This window comes from Panthera uncia, chromosome D4 (assembly GCF_023721935.1).
Source record: "Panthera uncia isolate 11264 chromosome D4, Puncia_PCG_1.0, whole genome shotgun sequence".
Classification (NCBI taxonomy): Eukaryota; Metazoa; Chordata; class Mammalia; order Carnivora; family Felidae; genus Panthera; species Panthera uncia.
In genome coordinates, this window is record NC_064807.1 from 86,289,947 (window position 1) to 86,313,304 (window position 23,358).

At 52.2% G+C, this 23,358-nt stretch overlaps 1 protein-coding gene across 1 annotated transcript in view; it reads left to right on the forward strand.

Annotated features, from left to right (window-relative positions):
- FUBP3 (far upstream element binding protein 3) overlaps positions 1-23,358 on the forward strand; it is a 50,579-nt gene that overhangs the window by 11,767 nt on the left and 15,454 nt on the right. Inside the window, 8 exon segments of the mRNA XM_049630277.1 lie at positions 613-718; positions 12,105-12,138; positions 14,529-14,578; positions 14,961-15,032; positions 16,287-16,344; positions 18,532-18,694; positions 19,861-19,959; positions 23,114-23,218. Of these exon segments, the coding sequence (XP_049486234.1) occupies positions 613-718; positions 12,105-12,138; positions 14,529-14,578; positions 14,961-15,032; positions 16,287-16,344; positions 18,532-18,694; positions 19,861-19,959; positions 23,114-23,218 (687 nt within the window).

A 23,358-nucleotide genomic window follows, 5' to 3' on the forward strand; every position in this document is an offset into this window, starting at 1 on the left:
AATATTAAAAATCGAAATCGCTCTCCGAGGTCTCTCGCTTGGTCCAGCGCAGGAATCCTTCTGAGGTAGTTGGGACAGACAGCCGTGTTCCGCCCTCCCCCCTACTCGGACACGCCCAGTGGGGAGGGGCTTGCTCTTCTATGTCTGCAGAGATGACATCATCACTTAACAGGCGTTCAAGTTATGGGATGGATGTTTTCCTGACGCGCGGTCATGTTTGAGCAGACACAGCCTTTTAAATAGTACCGGGGAATTGGTTTCTTAAGGGAATCCTGCGATAAATAAAACCTTTGGAACAGAGTTCTTCATGGCGGTGGCCTGCCTGTTTTCTTCGAATGCAGTGTACCTGTTATTTCAAGGGATGGCTTAGAAATACTGATTTGTAGAAGACTGATGTTCAAAAGTATTTTACTGCTAGAGACACGTTGTTATCGAGGCCGAAAGAAGACTCGGTTAGCAATGAAAAGTGTCCTCGGCGACGCTGCCTCGTGCTAATCTAGGTCAGGGGGAGAAGCGGGGTAACACAGGCCTTTGAAGAGAGCTCTCTCGTCTTTCTCCCTCAAACGGAGCCCGGATTTGTTACTGAGTCTTTAAATTTGATTCTCTCTGTAGATCGCTGCTAAAATTGATTCAATTCCTCACTTGAATAATTCCACACCTCTAGTGGACCCCTCAGTGTATGGATACGGAGTCCAGAAACGGCCCTTGGATGACGGAGGTAAGTTGCGGGGAAACGTCTTTGCCTTTCAGGTGGTAGCGAACCTGCCGCTTAGCTGGGGCCGCGTGTCGGCCATTTCCACGACCGACCGGGGTGGCTGTTTCTCCGCGACTCTCCCGCACCTGAGCTCTTACTCGCCCTGACGGTGCAAGAGTGCTTACGGCTGGGCTCGGAGGTAAAGACGAGGCCTTTGCGCGTCGGTTCGGAAGTCACTCGACTGATCCGAGAGTTTTGTTTGACGTGGCCCTTCGTGCTTCAGACACGCGCGTGGGGGTTGAAGCTCCCGCTCTTCTCCAAAGAGAAGCTAAGATTCGATGCCTGACTCTCAGGAAGCCTGTGGCTACAACCTGACCTTAGGGAAAGAGAAGGTGGGGGCGGGGGAGGGGGTGACCTTGCTTCGGTCGGCTCCCTTTCTCACCGTTCCCATGTTTGACAGGCTCTCTCTAGAAGCACCCATCTCTCATTCATTCCTGTGTTATTTGGTGGTTTGGTTCTGTACCCCACTTCAGCCCCCCCCCCCAAAAATTTTGGACCAACCGGGAAGGGGCCCCCCCCCCCCCCCCCCCCCCCCCCCGGCACCTCCGCGAAGAGTATCTATCAGATGGGTTCGTTCCGAGAACTTGGACCTCCTTGATCACGTTGGGCGTCCTGCAAAGTAGGACTGGAAGAGGGAGTCCGAAGTTTACTAGGTTGTACACGAATATGCACGCAGTGGGTCAGCCAGCGTCTTCTCTGGCCTTCTGTCGGTCTGCCTGCCTACCCAACCGTGTGTATGCACTTATTTCTACGATGTCGTATTAGGTGGAAAAAAATCAAGGTGTTCAATAGTATATACAGAGCAATTTCCTTTTCCAAAAAAGAAGCGTGTTTTGATGTATGTAGAAAAAGTAATTTGGTGTGACTGATTTCTCCAGTGTCTTCCAAAAGGGGAGATTGCCATTGTTGTTATTTATTTATCTATTTATATTTATTAAATGTAATTTATTGTCCTATTGGTTTCCATACAACACCCAGTGCTCATCCCAACAGGTGCCCTCCTCGGTGCCCATCAGCCATCGTTTTTAGGTGTTAAACATCTAAAGGTTACGTTGGTAACCTTTTTGGAATAATTGGATAGGTTCACGCTGGGAACTTTATAAGGGGGCTGTGGCTCATTTTGGTGTAAAAGTTCCTTTCTGCTTAAACTTCTTTGTGGTTTTTTTTTTTTTTTTTTTAAGTTTATTTTGAGAAGGAGAGCACGAGTGGGGGAGGAACAGAGAGAGGGAGAGAGAGGATCCCAAGCAGGCTCTGCACCGTCAGCACAGAGCTCATTGTGGGGTTCGAACTCCCGAACCGTGAGATCATGACCTGAGCTGAAGTCGGACACTCAGCCGACTAAGCCACGCAGGCGCCCCGTGTTTTTGTTTTTTAAAGTTTACTTAATTTTGAGAGAGAAAGAGCATGCGAGTGGGGGAGAGGCAGGGAGAGAGGGAGAGAGCAAGAATTGCAAGCAGGCCCCCACACTGCCAGTGCAGAGCCCAACGTGGGGCTTGAACCCACAAACTGTGAGATCATGACCTGTGCCAAAATCAGGAGAGACACTTGACTGACTAAGCCACCGAGGCACCCCAAGATACTGTTTATGAATATACACCCAGGCAAGGTCTACCCATTGGAACTAGGTGACCATTTATTTATTAATTTTTTTTTTTAATTTTTTTTTTTAACGTTTATTTATTTTTGGGACAGAGAGAGACAGAGCATGAACGGGGGAGGGGCAGAGAGAGAGGGAGACACAGAATCCGAAACAGGCTCCAGGCTCTGAGCTGTCGGGACAGAGCCCGACGCGGGGCTCGAACTCACGGACCGCGAGATCGTGACCTGAGCCGAAGTCGGACGCTCAACCGACTGAGCCACCCAGGCGCCCGGTGACCATTTTAAATGGCTGCTCCAAAACGGTCCCCTGTGATCTTGTTTGGCTGGTGCCAGTGATTTCTCAGACCAAATATGACTGATTGCATTTTCTGCAGTTTCGCCTTCGTGAAAAGCTCTAATGCGAAGTAACCATTTTCCCTTCTCAGGGCAATCGTGCTTCACTTCTTACAGGACGTCAATACAAAAATAAAACTGAGTTGTCTGGCTCCGAGCACACGCCCCAGTAATGGACCAGTCCAGTCTCCCTGGCCCACTGTTTCCAGAAATCATGATCAATACCCTTCACCGCGCTCTGCCTTGCCTGCACCCGCCACGTGGCGGGGAAGTGCAAACTGTGTGCACAGAGTAGGCAGTCACCGTGTCCTTTGCATAAAGAGCGCCGAGGTATTTGCAAATGAAACCACTGTCCCCTGGCAGACTTTCTTCTCCTGTTAACCCGCTGGACACCCATTTCAAAGAAATTTGTAAAAGCTGCTGAGTTTGTTGATGAAGAACAGGCAGGTGTAGCTGGTGAGTCCAGAATCTCACTTGGATGCTGCCGCTGTGTAAGGTCACTTCTTGTTTTGAGGACGATAAGTTTTTCCGTGTCTGCCTTTGCGGGATTGAGTCCTTGGAATCAGAAAACGAACACGGTTTCTCTTCTTCTTCTTTCTGAACACGAAGCGTGGTTACAGTAGGGCCAGCTGTCCGTCTTACGTAACACACTGTGTGTGAAGAACCAGAAACTTCCCCCAGGCTTTTTACATTGGGCAGGACGGCTTGATAGTTAATCCTCTTCTGCTGAGCACCTTCCAAACAACAGAATTAGGCCAATTGTTTTCCTCCAGCTCAGCTCTCCACCTGTGGCATTTGCTGTTGGGGTTAGAGAGAACTCTGGGAGTTGGGGGCAGGTTCAGAGCACGCCGAGATCGTCTTCTGACGAGGGTGGCAAGGTCACTAGGCCAGTTCTCTTCTCTTGGATAAATAAGTTCGGTGAACGAACGGGACCCGTCAGGGAAGGTGATGTTCGTGGTGACCGGACAGCTTTCTCGAAGGGTCATGGTTGTGCCATCTGTGCGACGAGAGTGTAGGAGAGCAGAGACGAACACCGAGCAGGAATTGCCACACTTTTTTTTTTTTTCTGAGCAACAAAGATTTCCAAAGGGCTTGCTTGCAGTTTTTTGTATGTTTGGTTTGGCTTGATTTTTTTTTTTTTTTTTTTTGGACAGAAGTTCACCAGGTCACTTCTTTGGCAACATGAACCCTCTACCTTTCCTGGGAGGCCGGGTTCTTTAACCTTTGGGGGGTTAAAGCTCAGTCCCCTAGAGGCTTTTGGAGGTGTTACTTGGGCGTGTTTAAAAGTGCTTCAACCCGGAAGTCAGGCGGAGAGCCTCGGCAGAAGGTTTAGGCAGGGCCTTGAGATTTGCAAACAGGTGTATGCATAGGAGCCCGAAAACGAGTCAACTAAGGGACGAGACTTGGTCTTGTTGTAGGAAGGGACCGGGGCAGTTGTGTCCAGGGCGGTTTGAGCTTGTCGGGCCACCGCTGCGTGAGCCCACTCGAGAGGGGTCGGAGCCTGGCTTCCAGAGCCTGCCCTCCGCTCGGCTCAGGTCAGGCTCAGGTCATCGTACCTCTGCACATCTTCAGTCAGCACCCACACCTCCTAGTTTCTGGCAGGTGCACCCTGCCAGCTCGGGACTCTTCCTGCTGCTCTCTGTGTGACAGCTTTTCTATCCAGTGCCTTCTCCCTGCTACCTGCGCGCCCCCCCCCCCCCCTTGGCTGGAGCCAGTCTGACCAGTTCCACTCCTGGCTTCCGCTACCCAGGGGGTCCCGCCCTCCCCTGCCTGCCCTTCTACGGCTTCCCATCCTTGCCCATCCTCGCCCATCCTCGCCGCAGGTCCTGTCTCTTGTCTTCGCTCTTCCTGAAACCCATCCCCCCTCCCAGCGCTTTACCTTAGTGAAGAATCTTTACCTTATCCAAGTCCCGGTCAGTCCTTGGGTCTCTGGGTCTCGGAAGCGATGGGACATCCTCCCAGGGACCCGTTTTGACTCCCTTCAGTGCCTCGCCAGGTGCTCCCTAGCTTCTTTATCTTCTCTGGGCCCCTGTTCCCCTCCCTCCCCTCTCCCTGCTTCCCCCTTTCCACACACCAGTCACACTGCTCTGAAGTCCTAAACCGGTGTCCCCTCCCCAGGGCACACGTCTGCAGACACCAGGCGCTTCTCCTGCCGACCTCTGCAGGCTACGATCATGGACTCTTTCTTCCTCACCTCCCTTATGTAGTTGGTGGATAAGTGTAGTAGGTGGATAGTTGGTGGATAAAACACGTGATGCTTCACTTCTTCCTTTTCAGGTCCAAGGTGAGCACTTAGAACATTTTACGGAAAGCAAGCTCCAAATCGAAGAGAGTAGTATTAGCTAAGAGATTTGAGAGGTGCAGATTTACTCAGGATCGGGGGTTGGCGTAACTTTTCTTAAAGGACCATTCGGGGAGGGGGTGCCTGCGTAGCTCAGTCGGTTCAGCATCCGGCTCTCGATCAGCTCATGATCCCACAGTCCGTAAGATGTTTATTCTTTCAAAGTTAAACATTTTTTTTCTTTTCCCCCAAAAGGACCATCCGGTAAATTGCTTTAGACTTTCAAGCCATATGGGCTCTGTCCCACCTACTCAGCTCTGCCATCAGAGCTTAAAAGTAGCTCTGGATGTCCAGGAGCATGGCTGTGCAGCTGGCCCTCGGGCCCTCGGTGTCTTTGAGGTTTATGTACAATCCTAGATAGTACTGTACTTTTTCTTTTTTGTTAAGCTTATTTATGTATTTAGAGAGAGAGAGAGAGAGAGAGAGAGCTTGTGAGAGGGGAGGGGCAGAGGGGGAGAGGGAGAATCCCCAGTAGGCTGCACACTGTCAATACAGAGCCCGACGTGGGGTTCGAACTCATGACCCATGAGATCATGACCTGAGCCGAAATGAAGAGTCAGACGCTTAACGGGCTGAGCCATCCGGGCGTCCCCAGTGCCATACTTTCTCACGTTATCATGCTGGTGTTCTTGGGGTGCGAAGGCAGAATTTTTGGGTGTGCTCTCAACATGAACCACTTACAGGAAGACTGAGACGGAGCATCTCTGTGGCCCTGGCTGAGTTTTGTGTTTGCACATGTGGCCCAGGACAAGGAGGAGGAAGAAACAAGACTGAGGAGGAAAGATCTGTTTAAACCCAGACTTGGCGAGCAGGAAGAGGGATGAGAGGCGGCAGTCAGTGCTGGGGCGCAGGGAGGCCCAGGGTTCCTGCTGCCGGGGGGCATGGGCGTGTGGGCCACTGTGCACGGCCCGCACCGCCTCTGGCAGGAGCCCGTGGGGGACCGGGGTGTCTGCTTTGGAAAGAGAGAAACTGAATCTCAGACACGCCCGCTCGCACTGTCCCCAAAGCCCACGCTCCCCCGTAGTGCCTGAGGCCTGGGGGGCGGGGTGGGGATCAAGAGTGTCCAGTGGTGGTTGGTCTTCCAGCAGGGGGAGTGAAGACTCCCCCTGGTGAGGTGGGCGGGGGTGGCCCTCAGGGAGTCCTTCCCAGCTCCTCCCCTCGTGTGCACCCTCTTCCCTAAAACACACCCCTCTGAGAATTGTGTCTGCGCCGGACACCCCGTGCCCTTCTCCTTTCCGTGTCCCCGGTCACATTTCCCCTCGGTTTACGGAGGCACGTCACCGTCCCCGGGTGCCTCAAGAGGCAGGAGTCCAGATTTCTGGACGGGGATTCCCAGGGCGACAAAGCACGAGAATCCTAAGACATACTGATGGGGAAGCATCTGATTTTGGTTCTATTCAGGTAGCAACTTCCGGCAGAGGCTCAGGCGGTCCCCTCCTCCCCTCCATTCATCCACCCGTTTTAGGATTGGAATCGAGAAGTGAGTGGTAGTCATATGGGTGCATAAAAACATGTATGTGTGAGTTGGAAAGAGGAAGTGAGAGTTGTTTTCTTTCCTGGCAAAGTATGGTCTGGCTGGTTCGACAGTTGGCTTAGCCGACTGGATACGTACGACACAGTAGATCAACATCATCCACAGGAATGAATGAATCTGTGGCGTCGACGACCGAAGCTCATACACAAGATTTTAGACGTCAAGTTGAAAGGGGATTTTTAGCTGTTCAAAATCCTTCTAGGAAACGGGTGACCCAGACTGGCCCTCTACCCTGGCCGGGTGCAAGAACCACCCAAGGAGCTTTTAAAAGCACGTCTGATGGCCCAGCCTCTTGAGAAAACGTGCAGAACTAAGCACGCACATTGTCATTCAGCACGCACCTACACCAGTTTGTCCTCCAGAGACAAAAACCTGTTGCGGCTTTATTCGTAACAGCTCAGATTCCCTTCAGCAGGTGAATGGTTAACAAAATGGCACATCCGTACCACGGAACGCTCCTCAGCAGTGAAAGGAATAAACTCTTCATACACTCGGCAGCCTGGATGAATCTCCAGGTAATTCAGCTGGATGAAGGAAGCCGATCCCAAAAGGTTGCATACCGTGTGGTCCCATTTATGTAACGCTTCTGGGATGGAGAATAGATGAGTGATGGCCAGGGTTTGCAGATGGCGGGGTGGGGAGGCCCCCGTATAGAACAAGAAAAGATCGCTCCTGGAAGGAACCCTGAAGCCTGAATTCCCTTTCGTATAGATAAGGATACCGATGTCTGGGGAAGCGGTTTGCCCCGGGGCAGATGCCCCAGAAGTGCCAGAAGGAGGACTTGAACCTGAATCTCTGTCTCCTGTGCCATGATGGGGCACGCCTGCAAAGGGGAGTTCCAAAGTGGGAGAGTAGGGTGTGAATCCCAGTTCTGCCGTTTGTTAACTGTGTGAGTTTGGGCAGGTTGCCCAGCCTCTCCGAGCCTCTGTTTCCTCACCTGTGAGATGGAGACGATACCCACCTCGTGAGGTTATCCTAAGGATTATAACAAGTTATTTTTGAACTTGTAAAACACTGCTCACACTATTTCCATCCGAACCGGTTAGCACACGCACGTTAAAACCCGTGTAGCTGAAATAAAAGGCTTTATGGGATACGTACCCTTACTGTATATCATACACTGTTTTTTTATCTTCGTTTCTAACAAAGCTGCTCGTGATCCCCAATACTGAGTTCATGGCCACCGGTTTAAACGAAAATAAGGCCTAGTGCTACAAACATGTATCACAGACTTGTTTTTCCTTGGGTCAGGCAGTGGGTAGGTGCTTGGACTGTGGAGGGGTGCGGGTGGGGTTCCCGGCACCCCCACAGGCTTGGAGACGAGGTCAGGTTACTGACCCAGAGCTCACCCAGAGCTTTCTCCTGCCCTCCTAAGACTCTGCTTCTTGAGGGCCAAGGTGGCCTGGTGCACCGTGTTACCCTGGGACTGGCCCAGTGCCTGGGCCAGAGAGGCCTGACCTGGAGCACAGCTTTGGGAGCACAGACCCTGACCTGGGCCCTTCACCTTCTGTCAGTAGACGGGGCCTACTGAGAAAGCGTCTGCCCCCCTGGGCTCTTGTAGGCCTGAGTGGGCTCAGCGGGTGAGGCACCTACAAGAGCCCGCTCCCCAAAGCATATTAGTTTGCAAGTGAGGGCGCCCTTATTGAGAGGAGCTTGGGTTCGCTCTCACCTTTTACAAATGACAATTTGCAAAAAGTCCTGAGGGATTACTTGCCTAGGGACTTTCAGCTGACCTCAGCCTGTCTGTGTTTTGTGGCCCTGGCTGGGGAGAGTTGCCTCCTTAGAACACGGGAAGCCTTTGTGCTGCCCTTGGGAGAAAAGCGTTTTAAAAACGCTTTGAAAATGGGAGAAATCCCTGCAGCTGACCGCAGGCATCACAGACGGGAGCTGAGGCCTGGAAGGGCATCGGTCAGAGTCACAGGGAATCCAGGCACGGGTGCAGGATTGTTTCCCAAATCTGCAGAAGAAGGTTTGGTTTATTTATTTGGTCAGTTATATAAAAGGTGCTGATGTTTTCTGTCCTGGCCGACCCGCTCCCCCGCCTCTGGTCTGCTGCTCTGCGCACCTGCGAGGAGGACGTGGGTGCTGCTGTTTCTCGGGAATGGGGGTCGGCTGTTAAAATGCATGCATATTGAAAAGTTGGGTATGTTCCGCAGTGAGGGTTGGTAGCATTTCTTTCGGAGAAGAGAAAGGAAGACGGTTTTCTCCTCGCGGCAGGGGGGCGGGGCGGGAATGTGTCCGGTGCCTTATTTTTCTTCAAAGATCATTATTGAAATTGGCAGAGTATTACTACTCTTTAGAAAGAATTTCTTATATCGTGGCGTGAATCTTTTCTATGGGGGAGCTCATTTTCCCCTAGCCCAGATGGCTTCCCATTATGCGGGGTGCCAGAGTAGATGAGAGCCACACTGTGTGTGCATGAGTGTGTGTGTGTGTGTGTGTGTGTGCGTGCACACATGCCGGAATGGGACTGAGCTGAACTTTGGAGGAGAGATGAAGCGTTGTTGGCCAGCACGCACCATTAACAGGAAATAGAACTGATGGTATGCAGTATTTTGCCTTTTTTACAGTAAAATGACTGTAGTTACTATTGAATTGAACTTGATAGGTGTTCCCGCAAGCCTCCTTTATTTGACTCCCCCCCACTTTCATCATGAAGACCAAGAGAAACCCCCCCCCCCCCCCCCCGCCCCGTTCCTGGAGTCAGATGTTACCAGGCTGCTGTGTGAGTGCCTAGCGTCCCTGATCTAACTGCTGATTTTCATTTTGAGGCTTCAAATGGGAATGTTTCTGCAGGAAACGAAACTTTAAATCGTGTGTTTCAGCCTAGGACTGCGGTATTTGCATGGAGGAAGGGGGCTGTGTGTCCTTCCTAAGAGTCCAACTCGAGTTGAGTCCAGATTGGAATTTGATTTCATTTTTTTTCTTTAAGATTTTTTTCAATGTTTATTTTTGAGAGAGAGAGAGAGAGAGAGAGCGCGCGCGTGTGTGTGCCTGAGTGGCGGAGGGAGGGGCAGAGAGAAAGAGAGAGAGACAGAATTTGAAGGAGGCTCCGGGCTCTTAGCTGTCAGCACAGAACCCGATGCGGGGCTCGAACTCAAGAACCACGAGACCTGATCGTGACCTGAGCCGAAGTCGGACGCTCAACCGACCGAGCCACCCAGACACCCCTGATCTCACTCTTCGGTGTGGCTCTCATCCATGTCTCTGGGATGATGGTGTGTGTGCTTCTGGTTTCAATCTTTGCAAATGCCTCCTCCCCTTTGTCAGCAAGGCATATGGCCGTAGTGTGTGTGTGTGTGTGTGTGTGTGTGTGTGTGTGTGTGCACGTGTGCAACACCTGTGACACATAACCTTACCGACAAGAGGAATTTCCTTTATTTGTGACAGGCACAAAATTTTAAATGGCTTTTGACCAAGAACCTCCTGAACGTTCTCGTGAACCTCATGAAGTTCTTTACGGTAGCGTTGCCCTTTACCCTGTTTCTGTGGCTTTTCGGGCCCAAATCTCTGAAGATCATCCGCCTTTTGAACATCTCTTACCAAACAGCACAGCGGGCCAGGAGCCAGGGTCCAGCTGTGTTGTCCTGTTTGGGGACTAAGCATCTCTCTGCGTTCTTGGCGTTTCAAGCCATCTTAGTCTTCAGTGTCCCTGTCTTCAGTGTATGTTATTCTTTGTCCCTGAGAGGAATTCTGACAGTAAGCAGAGAGACCAAGCTGGACCCTTGAGGAGGGACAGGTAGCCAAACTCATGGGCACTCTTTTGTGGGCGTTCTTTATTCTTCTTCAGCCTGTTTATTTCAGACCCACTGCCTTCCATGACGGACGTTCCTCTCTCGCGACACCCAGGGGCTGAGTGCGTGATGGGGGTTCCTTGCCCAAGGTTGTAACTGTCCAGTCTCCATGTTGCTGGGAATCGTGAGCACTGCCCATCCCAAGTGAGAGAGAGCATTTGTCATATTCAAACTGGAAATGCAAAACGAGAATTTTAAGATTCAATGAAAAACAATTCTCTTATCCCTGAGATAAGCAGATTAATGGTTTATCGTGTCAATATTTTGGCTGCAAACCATTATCTTGCCATCGATCCGGAAGAGATACGATATTGACTCGGTAGCCTCGTTTACTTTTTGCTAACATTGTTTCTTTATGTTTTTTCTTCTTCTTCTAAACTATGACCTGAGGGGGCACCTGGGGGGCCCAGTCGGTTGAGCGTCCGACTTCAGCTCAGGGCATGATCTCACGGTTTGTGAGTTCGAACCCCGCGTCGGGCTCTGTGCTGACAGCTAAGAGCCCAGAGCCTGCTTCAGATCTTCTGTCCCCCTCCCTCTCTGCCCCTCCCCCGCTTGTGCTCCCGCATAAACAAACATTTAAAAAGTACATATCACGACCTGGTTTCTTTTCCTCTGTCTTCTTACGACCAGCTCCTGTCCAGTCAGAAGGACAGGGTTAAGTTCACGCAGAAAAAAAAAGCAATTGGGAGCCATGGACTCGAGAGGTCAGACTAGTTCCCTCTTTGTTCTGAAGCTGATGTGACGGACCCTTCCCCACTTCCCTCCTGTCTGTCCCCCGCACCACTCTCCCCAGAGACCTATTTTTGAATGTCTCGCCAGCACATCATAAGGTCCGTTCGGTTCCTTGGAATATGTTTAGGATTCGTACTCTTTCCATGTCTGCTGACCGTGTTTCCCGGGCCGTGTTTTCCAAAAGAGAGACACCACGGATTCCTTTTTGCTGATGGCTGGCGAGGGAGCCGCTCGTCAGTAGCTAAAAGAGGGGAAGCTGGAACGGAAAGCGTGGCTAAAGTGGTTTTGTGGGACTGTGATTGCAGAGTGGGTTTTCATAGTAAGGGCCGTTTGGTACTGCTGTCTCTGTGAAACGGGCCGGACAGACACTTGCCCGGTCTTCGTGTCCGCGACGTGTGGACTGTGGCGGTGGGTTAACGAAGAGGCCCAAGGGGGGGAAATGCCAGCTCCTCTCCCCGAGATGTGTATGTTTTCGGGAGGGCAGGGAGAATTGGGGGGTGGGGTGGGGTGGGGGGACGCCCCGTGGCCGGCGGGAACATATGTGCACGGTCTCAGTGACCACAGCTGCCGTGGAGCCGTCCTTAACAATGCTCCCTGGCTCGGAGGGTAAATCTTCTCATTTGTTTGAAAAAGAGAAAGAGGGAACCCGCACTATCTTTACATTGAGTTTGGATCCCGAGCAGGAGGGAGGTGGGAAGGGAGAGAGATTTAGGCGAGCGGGATTTTCTCCCAGGCCTCTCAGCATGTGGACACACAGATCAATTTCTTATCCTGCGTTCAGCTGGACACTGGGTTAGAGACTGTGTTGATCAAGACGTCCCCTCCTGTTTCGTATCATGTAACGCGTTCATTGCAGCCACTGAGCCTAAATTACTGTTTGCTTTCTTTCTGCCTGCCTTTTTTTCCCCGCCCCCCCCCCGCCCCCCGCCCCTGAAATGGGAAGGACTTGTGTAAGGATGCAGTTAGTTTATCCGTGCTAATGCTTTGATTTTTCTTTTCTCTTTCTCTTGGCCACAGTAGGTAACCAGTTAGGGGCCTTGGTACATCAAAGGTAAGCAGTGGGTTATGTTTTATTATTTATTGATCATTTCTAATTGTTTATTGATCCCACCATCTGTACTAGAGTGTTAGCAAGTCAGAGGTTGAGAGTGTGAAAAACCAGGAGCTAGATTTCTTTAAGGCTCAAGGTTTTTTTTTTGTTTTTTTTTTTAATAGTCCTTTCCCAGACACTGGAAGCTCGAGGGATAAATGAACAGGGAGTATTAAAAATCAGCCACTATTGTATGTAAACTTAATAGACCTCTAGGATGTGGGAGCTGCTTTTTTTCTCTGTCCACCTACTTCTAATTTAAAAGGAGAGACTGTGAAATTTTCCATCCTGATTGGACGGCTTTCCCCGTGTTTTGAGAACCCTTAACGTCTTCATCTGAGCAAACGCGTCCCGAAGAAGTGTGAGTCACTGGGCTTTCGCAGGATAAAGCTTGTGATTCACAAGGCCTGGGAGGGCAGAAGCCCAGGGCCCACCCCGTGCCCTTGCAGCAGGGACTTGCCAGAGAACCTTGGAGAGGTGCCCATGTGATCCCCTGCCTCAGTTTACCTTCATAGCCTTCCCTTACAGACTGGGGATTTAGAGAGATACAAAGCCCCCTAGGCTTTAAACAGACCAGTCTCTGTAAGGTGCAGTGTTTGCAGTCACAACGTTATCCTTTAAAAGGAATGAAATACACAGGAAAGCCTGGGACAGTGTCTCTTTCCTCACGGATGAAATTCTGTGCTGTGCATCAGTTACTGTAACGCATTAGCCTTCATTTTCACCAGCAGCGATACAGCTCTGTCCTCTTGTGTGCTGCACAAATGTTGGGGGCTTTCTAGAAATCCTCAGGCACCAGTCAACCAGAAGATTTAGCCTGGGTGTTGCTGTGTTACTGGTTTGCTTTGTTTTTTAATGAACTAAAATAATTTAAACGACGTCGTTCGTATCAAACGTCACTCTCCTATAAAGCCTTGATTAGTCAGAATTTTACTTTCCAAGATGTCCGTACCTTGTGCATTAGACAAGCTTCGGGCAAGTCAGATGGAGCTTTGTCTCCAGGGAGCCCTGAGCAGCCAGCCCCTCTTCACACACTTCTTCCTCAAAGAGGGTCTGCTCTCACCGTCCTGAGGGCGGAGGACCTGCCTGAGTTTTGCGACAATTTGTGTTACGATAGCGTTGAACCCCGTCAGTAAATTCCCCAGTAACCCCTGTTGGGAATAGACAGCAGGTGCCATGCACACGAGCCGCAGTCTCGTGGCTGCACGTATGGGAGCACCATCACCCTCCACCCCAGCCAGGAAACCCTTCCCACGGGGACCCCGCGCCTCTTTCCGGATGTGTTGGGCCCGCCGAGGCTTGGCGTTTTTGTCCGCGGTTTACTGATTTAGGAAGCTGGAATTGCCTGATTTCGGGCTGAGCTCCAGTAAGTACCCCAAGAGCCAGAGAGGATCCCTGCACACGTATAAACCGGGGGAGGTGAGCTCTGGGAGGCGAAGGCTGTTAGCTCTCCTCAGACTGACATGCTGGCAAGTGCTACTTACGCTATTGAGTTCCTTCCAAGTGCCACACTTGCCCTAAAAACGTGCATTTTATTCGATCCTTTCCGTGATGGGTAAAAATCCAGCTGTGCGAGAGACGTTTAAAAATGCTTATTACCCTTTTTTCTTTTTAAACTACTTGCATTTAGCATCCTCCTAAGGTAAATGTTTAGATTTGATTGCTTTCTGGGGCGTCGGGCAAATTGGATATTGTCCGCAATACACTATATGGCAAATCGGAAGGTTTGTTTGAAAGAACCAGCACAGTAGTTGTTTTAAAAAAAAAAAAAAAAGTGAAAAACAACCCAACACGTAAAGGACAGGATAGCGTTTGACAGAAGCACCTGATTATTCCATCCTGGTCAGCACTGATTAGGCCTCTGTTGGATGCTGGTTCCATTGGGAGTATCTCACCCTAAACATCAGATAAATTAGAGGGAGGCCAGAAAACAAGAAAAAGATTGGGAAACGGGGAATGTTGAAGAGATGTTGAATATCTGTATCTAGAAAGGAGACCAGAAGAGAAAGCTAAACTCACTCCGCAAGCCCCAAAGAATGTTTAAGTGTTAGGCAATACTGAGAAGAAAAGGCAGTTGTTAGGAGAGTTGACGGTTTCGTGAAAAATCAGAGGTTTCTTCCTCTGACACAAGGAAAGAGGCGGCTTGGGTCTTTTCGAGAAGTGATTGACCGGAGAGGGTCCTTCAGACGACGATCTTTTCTCGAGGGCTGTGGCCTTGGTGGCCCAGTCGGCACGGTTCATTTTAAGTCTCTGTCTTCCAGCATTGCCCATACGGGAAATTTGGGGAAAAGCTAAAATGGCTGTGAGTTTCTTTATTCTATATGTTTTTCCAAAATGTTCTTTGTTTTTAGGGCAGTAATAACAGAAGAATTCAAAGTGCCTGATAAAATGGTTGGATTTAGTAAGTATCCGCATTATCTACTTGCCCTGATTAACCTTGCAGTGTGACTGTCACGGTGGTAGAATGCTTTGCACCATGTGTCCCCCAGAGCCCTGAAGTGCTGTGGGTCTCTCTCCAGGCTGAGAGAGATTCGTGGGTCCCTCCCTTGCCACCCCCACCCCTGCCCTCCTCCCCACCGCACCCCTCTCTACAGTTCAGCTGGAGCACCCTGCATTTGTCTGCTGTGTTTCACCTGTGATTTCTTTCCATGGGCTCACCAAGGCCACCCTGATTTGTAGTGCTGCGAGCCAAGTGTAAATGTTTGCTGAGTTAATTAAGTCATTCATGCATGGCTAAAGATGGAATGGGGGGGCACGTTCTGACCTTGTTCAATCTGTTTCAGTTATCGGCAGGGGAGGTGAGCAGATTTCACGGATTCAAGCAGAATCTGGTTGCAAAATTCAGATTGCTTCAGGTAAGGCTTCTTTTTTTCGTAGATCTCAGTTTGGTAGAAATCAGTGTTTTGCCAAGTTGCCCAGATTCATTACCTTTGCTCGTTACTTAGGAGTTTGGGGGCCTGGGTAAGTATATGGGATTGCTGTTTTCCTTGTACTTTTGGAGCCGGACTCCCAGATGAGAACCAGAAAAACCAGGGCAAAAGCAGGCCCAGACACGAGGCCCTCCGCAGTTCCGTGGCTCCTCGTGGCCCCTGCCAGACGCCTGCTGCCCTAGGATCTCTGTTTTCTGCACCAGGATGTTATGCCAGACGGCGGGGCCCGGAAGAGTGCTGGGGCTCTGGGATCACTCCTGGGGTCTGCCCACCAGCTCCCCTGCAGTGGGACCGCCCTGGCCAGCTGGGGGTTCTGGCTAAATGAGCGTGTGTTAAACGCAGTCCAGGACCCTCCCCAGCTGGGTCCGTTTCGACCATGCGACATGGAGAGAGACAGATTGCGGAAGAAGCGTTTTTATTAATAGGTCTAACGACGAATTTGCATTTGTTCTCTTTCCATAGTGGAGGAGGGGCTTTGGAGGAGGACAGTGCGCTAGAGAAGGTGCTATCCACTGAAAAGATACATATTACAGTGTCCTGAGGGCAGCAATTGGTGTTAGTTGTCTTTTTTTTTTTCTTTTTTTTTTTTTTTTTTTTTTTTGAGTGAGAATTTTGAGAGGCAGCTTTTTTTTAGGAATAAAGTAAAGCATTGTGTGGTGTTGGAAAGCAAGCTTTTCCTGTGTGGTCACATGGCCCGGAACTAGTTCCACGGAGATGCCCCCGACGTCTCAGGGTAGCCTTGCAGTCGCGGTGAGATCATCCGGAGGTGCAGACCGTTAGATCCCTCGCTAGGGAGCCACCGGGCCGCTTGGGAACAGGCGACCTGAAGCCGCTCTGCGAGCAGAGAAACTGAGGAAGAGCGGGTTACGGGGCTCAGGCCCTCCTTGGCACGGAGACGGGTCCGAAGGGAAGCAGGACTGGTCATTAGGGCCCACTCGGCCACCTCTGCCATGTCCTCCCACTTCCCCTGCAGAACTTGTTTCGACTTTGAGAACCTAGGGTGGCACTCCCAGCTTACCGTTCTGCCCGCGGGCGGAAGCAGACCGTCTTTTTCTGGGGCCCGGGCTTCTGTGGGGCCGGCGTAGGAGCCAGCCCAGAGAGGCAGTCTGTACGTGGGGCAAAGGCGCACAGCGGCCTGGCGCCCACCAACACACCTCCTCTTCTTGGTTCTTCTTATAGAGAGTTCTGGGATTCCAGAGAGGCCCTGTGTACTTACCGGAACCCCAGAAAGTATTGAGTAAGTTTATTTTATTTACTTTTTCCTTGTACTCTTCTTCTTCCTTCCCCACGTGGGGAGAAACGGAAGGGCCAAACTGTCACTGAGCACAGTGGATCTGTGCCGCGGCCCGGCCACGACAGCAGGCGCTCCTGCGGAGAAGGGTCCGGGAGGCTGCCACGCCAGGGGAGTTTCCCGTTGAACGCACGCGGTAGCGCGTTTCGGTCCAATTCCACAGTTTCCGGCGGCTGTCCTAACATCTCCTTCCTACACCAGGTTCCTTAAGAGCGTGCGCTCGCCCCACCCGAACGCTCTAGTCGACCTTCTTCTTCCTTGGCGCTGTCTCCTTTGCCCGAGCAGGTCTGCATTCGTGAGCCCGTCACTTCGGGAACCAGGGGGACATGCCGGCACCAGGTCTTTTGCCTGGGCCGGTCCCCATGCCCTTCTGACACTTGCGAACCAAACGAATTGACTCTCGGTGGCCGTGGCTCCACTCGGGGGGCTGTATGCGCCGATCAGAGGGCATCTTGGCTTTCGGGGCCCTTGCAACCACCTGACGTTGCTTGCCGCCCCTGGGCCACCCGAGCTCCGAGCCTCGTATCAGATGCAGGCCTCGTCGATCCGACAGACTCCTAGGGGACAGGGAGGTACTAACTTCCAGTCTGCTCGCTTCCCTCTTTCCATCCACTGAGTAGCGTTGCACTTGGGGACAGGGGTGCCGAGATTATGTCTGGCTCAAAAGACAGGGCTGTTTCATCGTCTCCATTTCTCCGGGAGTCCAGATGAGTTTAAATTCTCTTGTTCTGCCGTCGCATTGCAAGCAGTGAACCAGAATAAAGATTGCCGGCAGGTGTGCATTCTAGGGCACGCGGGATGGTTTTGCTGGAGTCACGGCATTTTTCTTCCAACACAGGTTAATTTAGCACACTAGCAAAATACTAAAAAGCCACTAAGCTGAGAAGACCCGCAGGCCGATTCTGCACACAGAGGCTCAGGACTCCCAGAGGCAACATCTGTTTCCCACCTTACTCTTCTAACCGTTCTGCGTCTCTTCTCCCCAGGCCTTCGGGGTAACAGGATTGTAACTTCAGGACAGTACAGCCAGCCTGTGTAGTAGCTGAATTCTTCCCTATTGGAGGAACCAAAAAATAGGTTGTACGTGGTGGTTTAAAGAATAAACAGTGAAAACAAAACGAAAGGCAGCCAGGGGAGATTCTGGTGCAGAAAAGGCAGTTGCCCCGTCAGGTGGCCTCGGTGGGTTGGGTGGTACCGTTTGAACACTGCGGTTTCCCTCCCCGCCTCCAGATAGACCGGCACCAGGCAGCATCGCAGGGAAAAGCAGGGTCCTGAAAATCCAGCCGGAAAAGCTCAGAGCAGGCGTTTGTGACTCCGCAGCCGCCGCACCGGCGTCCTGCCTCCTCCCTCTCCCACCCCTCGACACCAGACTGGCGGTTCACGGTCTTTGCTCAAAAGTCGTAGATGGGGCGCCTGGGGGGCTCAGTCGGTTGAGCGTCCGACTTCGGCTCGGGTCACGATCTCACGGTTCATGGGTTCGGGCACCGCGTCGGGCTCTGTGCTGACGGCTCGGATCTGGAGCCTGCTTCCCATTCTGCGTCTCCCTCTGTCTCTGCCCCTCCCCCACTCACACTCTGTCTCTCTCTCAAAAATAAAAAAAGATTAAAAAAAAAAAAAGTCGTAGAGCAGGTTGGTTAGGGGGAAGACCTTTGGAGTCTGGGAATTCGGATGGTGATTACTAACCCTTGCTTTCTTTCCTCCCGTCTCGTCTCTCGCTCCTCTCTCCTGCCCATATTTAACCAGTGTCCTCCCGAGTGTCTACTCTGGGGGGAGCGTCATGCCGGACTGGGGACCAGAGGGAGCAAAGGTGGTCTCTGCCCCCATAGCGGCTGACATTTCTGATAGGAGACGAGACACGTGTGTGAAGTGAATGCCAGACAGCAGCACGAGCGGAGGGCAGGCTGGAAGGGGCTGTGTTGGAACACTGGCGTGCGGGGTGGGTCGCTTTTAACTTCCAGCCCAGTAGCGTGGCGGATGGCAGAGACCTCCCGGGTTGTGGGGGCAGGAGCTGGAGCTGGATGGAGGGCTGCCTTGACTCCCTCGTGTTCTTCCCCCCGGTGCTGTTTCCCCTTCGTGGGTGCCTGGCGCATTCATTTAATGCTCCTTCTCTTGTGATTCTCTTCCCGCCCAAAGACAAGCCAAACGGCTCCTGGGGCAGATTGTGGATCGCTGTCGGAATGGACCTGGCTTTCATAACGACATAGACGGCAATAGCACCATCCAGGAAATTCTTATCCCCGCGTCTAAAGTGGGTCTGGTCATCGGCAAAGGAGGGGAAACAATAAAGCAGCTGCAGGTAGGTGAGCCCTTAGCACAGCGGTGCTTAAACAGACCTTCCAGCCTCGCCGGACAGATGCTTTTCTGAACGCTTACCCTGGCCAGGCCTGAGGCCCGCTGTGATGCCGAGTCCTGCAGCTCCCCCGCCCCCCGCCCCGCCCCCCGAACTTACCACGGCCTTGGGGCAGTGACGCTCTGCTAGGATTTTACCACCAGATGACCACATCTCAGATGAAAAGACCGTGTCCAGAGCTGGGGCTCTTAGCCAGCCGTACGCCCCCTCGTTACCTGTGTGATCTTAAATACGTTTCTGTGTATCTCGAGGACTCGGGAGTCCTCGTCCGTAAAGGCGGGGAAGTGCCTCCCTCACTGTTGTCGAGAAGCTGAAATAATACTCGTGATTTTATGTTTAAGACCCCAGCCCAGAGCCTGCTACTGAGCAGATGCTCTGTGGATGTTAGCTGCTTCTGTTCCAGAACCCCCCATCAGAGACCTGGGGAGCCGAACGTGTTTCGGAATTGAACAGCCCCGGCAAGTTCCGGGACCGCACCCTGTAATCCGATGCCTGTTTCCATAGCCAAACACAATGACGGTCACGCTCAGTGAGGGAAGGGTCTAGAAATAGGCTTCCGTGACCTCAGGCTGGCTTTGCTGCCAAATGAGTTAGGAGCAGACTTTTATTTCCGAACTTCTGGGCTTTCAAAGTGGCAGGTCAGGGGTCCTGGTCCGCCGTGGGTGCCCTCTCGTGGCCCGGGCCCCGGACAGGTGGCACGCTTGTGCGTGGGCTCCAGAGCCCTGGAAGCCGGAACCCGTCTGCTGCTCCCTCCCTCCCACTCTGGAAGCCCCGGCGACTTGCCGTCAGAGCCCGCCCAGCAGTGAACAAGAGAAACGGTCGCACCCGCTTCTCAGAGCTGCGCACCAGCCCCAGCAAGAGGACGTCCGCGCTGGGCACTACATAAAAATTGCTCACTAAACTGGGATCTTCTGAGGACCAGGAAAGGAGGAGGGTTGGGGGGAACCGGTTTTCCGTCTCGCACTTGGAGGCTCTCTGGCATGGCCTGTATGCCGGCATCCTCGGGGGACAGCGCCTCGTGGTGGGTGGGACGTGGCCCAGCCCTGCTTCTCGTGCGGCACTGCATTCTCCTTCGTTGGTGGTGAGGGCCATACCGCGTGCTGCCCCCACAGGAGCGGACCGGTGTGAAAATGGTCATGATCCAGGACGGCCCGTTGCCTACGGGAGCAGACAAGCCTCTCCGCATCACCGGGGACCCGTTCAAAGTACAGGTAGGAAAGACACCGTGAATCGGGCAGGCCCCGGGTGTGGGGGTGTCACCTGGTAGGACGTGTAGGGCTTTTACATCATTCGGGAGGTTCGAAAACTGGATGGTCCCTTATTTAAGGTCAGCCGTCGTCCCAAACCAGGTGTGATGGTGGAAGGGCTCGGGGGTTGTACTGCCTACACCAGAGCCACCGGCCACAGGCGGCCATTTAAATGAACTCGGATTCAATGATTGAGCTCCTCATTTACGCTGGCCATATTTTGAGAGCCCAAGTGCCCCATGAGAATGGTGGCTGTGGTCACGGACACTTACCCATAAACGAAGATGGTTTTGTTGCACCGATCGGATGCAGTTTTCCACGTGGTGGCCTGTGGGTCCCCTCGGGTGCGGGCTCTGTTTGGCTCTTCCTCGCTCGTTCTCTCTTGGCCCGTTTTGCAAGGCCTCCAGCTCAGGCAAGAGGTGAGCACCCCACGGGCACGTGTGTGTCCTCGTAGCAAGTGTCCTGTGCCCTGAGCTCCTAGCCACAGAGGGCAGCCCATTTCCGAAAGCAGGGAGGGGCTTAGCTGGAAACCGTCATGACCTGAGCTGAAGGGGCGGCTCCACCGTCTACCTCTTGCTGTCGGCAGGGATGCGAGTGGGCTGCGGGCGTGGGGACGTGTCTGTTCCCGTGCGATGCGAAGGTTCTTTTCCTGCCCGCTGCAGCGTGCCTCGCCTTTGCCGCACTTAGAGGAGCTCCTGGGTGACGCACCTGGCGAGCTGGTCTGCCAGCAACAGCTGTTGCTCTGTCGGAGTCTTGGGGCTTTGATCCAGTGGACGTTACCAGTCTCTGGCAAAATATCCCCCCCCCCCCCCAGCATTATATGTACGTGTGTGCGTGTTTATTTACGTATTTATTGTAGTTGACCTACGATACCATGTCAGTTTCAGGGGTGCAACATGGCGACTCGACATATTGTGAAATTGTAGACGTTACGATATGAGTGTGCTTACCGTCCATAACCGTCACCATACAGGGTTGTTACAGCATTATCGACTGGACCCCCTATGCTGTACTATTCAACTCCGTGACTTATTTATTTCATGACTGCAAGTTCGTGCCTCTTAATCCCCTTCACCTATTTATTTTTGAGAGAGCCTGAGTGCGTGCGCGGGCAGGGGAAGTGCAGAGAGAGAGGGAGACAGAGGATCTGAAGCGGGGTCTGTGCTGACAGCAGAGAGCCTGATGCAGGGCTTGAACCCACAAACCATGGATCGTGACCTGAGCTGAGGTCGGTTGCTTAACCGACCGAGCCACTCAGGAGCCCCTGTAAAATAATGGTTTTAAAACAGGATTGAGGGCCAGTGATTAAAACGGTCTCTTTCCGTAGGCTCTGGTCAGGGACACAGCCCTTTACACCCTTCAGGTGGGCCCAGGTCCCCCAGGGGCCTTTCCTCCCAGGGCTTTTCACCTCTTCAGTTGCTTGCTGGTGGGCTTGCCTTCTCTGTTGGAACTTCTGGTTCTTTTATGAAAAGAATACCAGAGCAAAGAGCTTATTTTGTTAACGCTTCAGAAATCTGCAGGAAAATAACTACAACAGGTTTTTACTATTTTTTTATTTGAAAATTGTCTGTTTGCTATATTTAGTATAAATTATTGTTCATTTGTTTTCTGTCCCCAACTTAAAAAAAAATTTTTTTTAACGTTCTTATTTATTTTTGAGAGACGGAGTGTGAGTGGGGGAGGGGCAGAGAGAGAGGGAGACACAGAATCTGAAGCAGGCTCCAGGCTCTGAGCGGTCAGCACAGAGCCCGACGCGGGGCTCGAACCCATGAGCCTCGAGATCACGACCCGAGCTGAAGTCGTATGCTCAACTGCCTGAGCCACCCAGGTACCCCTCCCCAATTTTAAAAAAAGTTTTATTTTTTTTTTTAATGTTTGCTCATTTTTGAAAGAGACAGAGCACAGAAGACAGAGCACAAGCAGGGGTGGGGCGGAGAGAGAGGGGGACACAGAATCAATCCGAAGCAGGCTCCAGGCTCCGAGCTGTCAGTATGGAGCCCGACGTGGGGCTCGAACTCACAAACCGCGAGATCATGACCTGAGTCGAAGTCGGACACTTAACCGACTGAGCCACCCAGGCGCCCCATATACTCCCCAACTTTTTATCATGAGAAACTTCAAGCTTACAGACACGTTGAAAAGAGAGAAGAGTGAGCACCTGTGTAGCCCCATCCTGCCTGTCATTTTACCACACTTGTGTCTGTGCGTGTGTTATTTATTCACTTACGTCTTCCTCGCCAGTTGTAAGTTAGTGGCAGGCGTCAAGACTGTCCGCCCGTAGATCCTGAACATGTCTCTCCTGAGAACTAACTTCCGCAAAACCAGGCCTAAGAAAAGAACGGCAGTCCCCTAACCTCCTCTTACAGCCTGTCTGTACTCCCGATTTCTCCAAATGTCAGAAGACTTTAATCGCTATTTTGGGACTTTTTGGTTTGGTTTGGGTTTTCCAGAACCAGGGTGCGGTGTGGGCTCCCACATGACCTTGAGCTGTTCTGCACGGCTGGTGCTTAGTGCAGATTCCTGTGGGGCTGGGACTGGTGTGGGCCGGCCGGCTGGGCTTCAGTGCGTTTGTGGGGAGAGGAAGGACGTGCCTCCAGGATTGCCAGGCCTGGGAGGCAGTCTTGCCTGTATTTGGGGTATTTGGGGTATTTGATCTCTGGGTACTAGAAGGTCTTTCCGGGCTCCCTGGGCTGGCCTTTTCCCTTTATGTCCCTGCTGCTTCTCTGTGATGGGGTGCCTTGTAATGTCTTCTTTTCCGTGGAACCTGCACACAGAGCTCTCCAAAAGAGACAGTGTGCCAAAATGCCTCAGGGCCGTCTTCAGCTCTGACCCAGCGCAAATGTGCTGATCCGACTGTGGCTTAAAAGAGGGTGGGCCCTGGTCCGTGTGGGTATCTTGGGCAACGTAAGGAACACATCACCTACGATCTGATCGGTGTGACCCTCACTAGCCTTCCCCGGTCTCGTGTTGTAATGCAAGAAGGGAGCTGTCCCACGGCCAAGCGCCTTCCGAGTCTTTCAGCCCAACTTAACAGGGTCTGATCTTGAAATTTCCCCTGGTGTCGTGTCTTTCCTTAGGGTTTTGTTTTCCGTAATGCCTCTGCTCTGTGTTCACGCAGCAAGCAAGAGAAATGGTGTTGGAGATCATCCGGGAGAAGGACCAAGCTGACTTCCGAGGCGTCCGCGGTGACTTCAACGCCCGCGTGGGAGGAGGCAGCATAGAGGTATGCTTGACCGGCCGGCTGGTTAGTTAGTTCCCGGGCAAACGGGCCTAGCTTTGGGCCCAGCTTTCGGATCGTAGGCCACGCTTTGATCTCATCTTGGCAGCCGGGGCTGGTGTGAGGAAGGACCCAGCCGTAGGGGG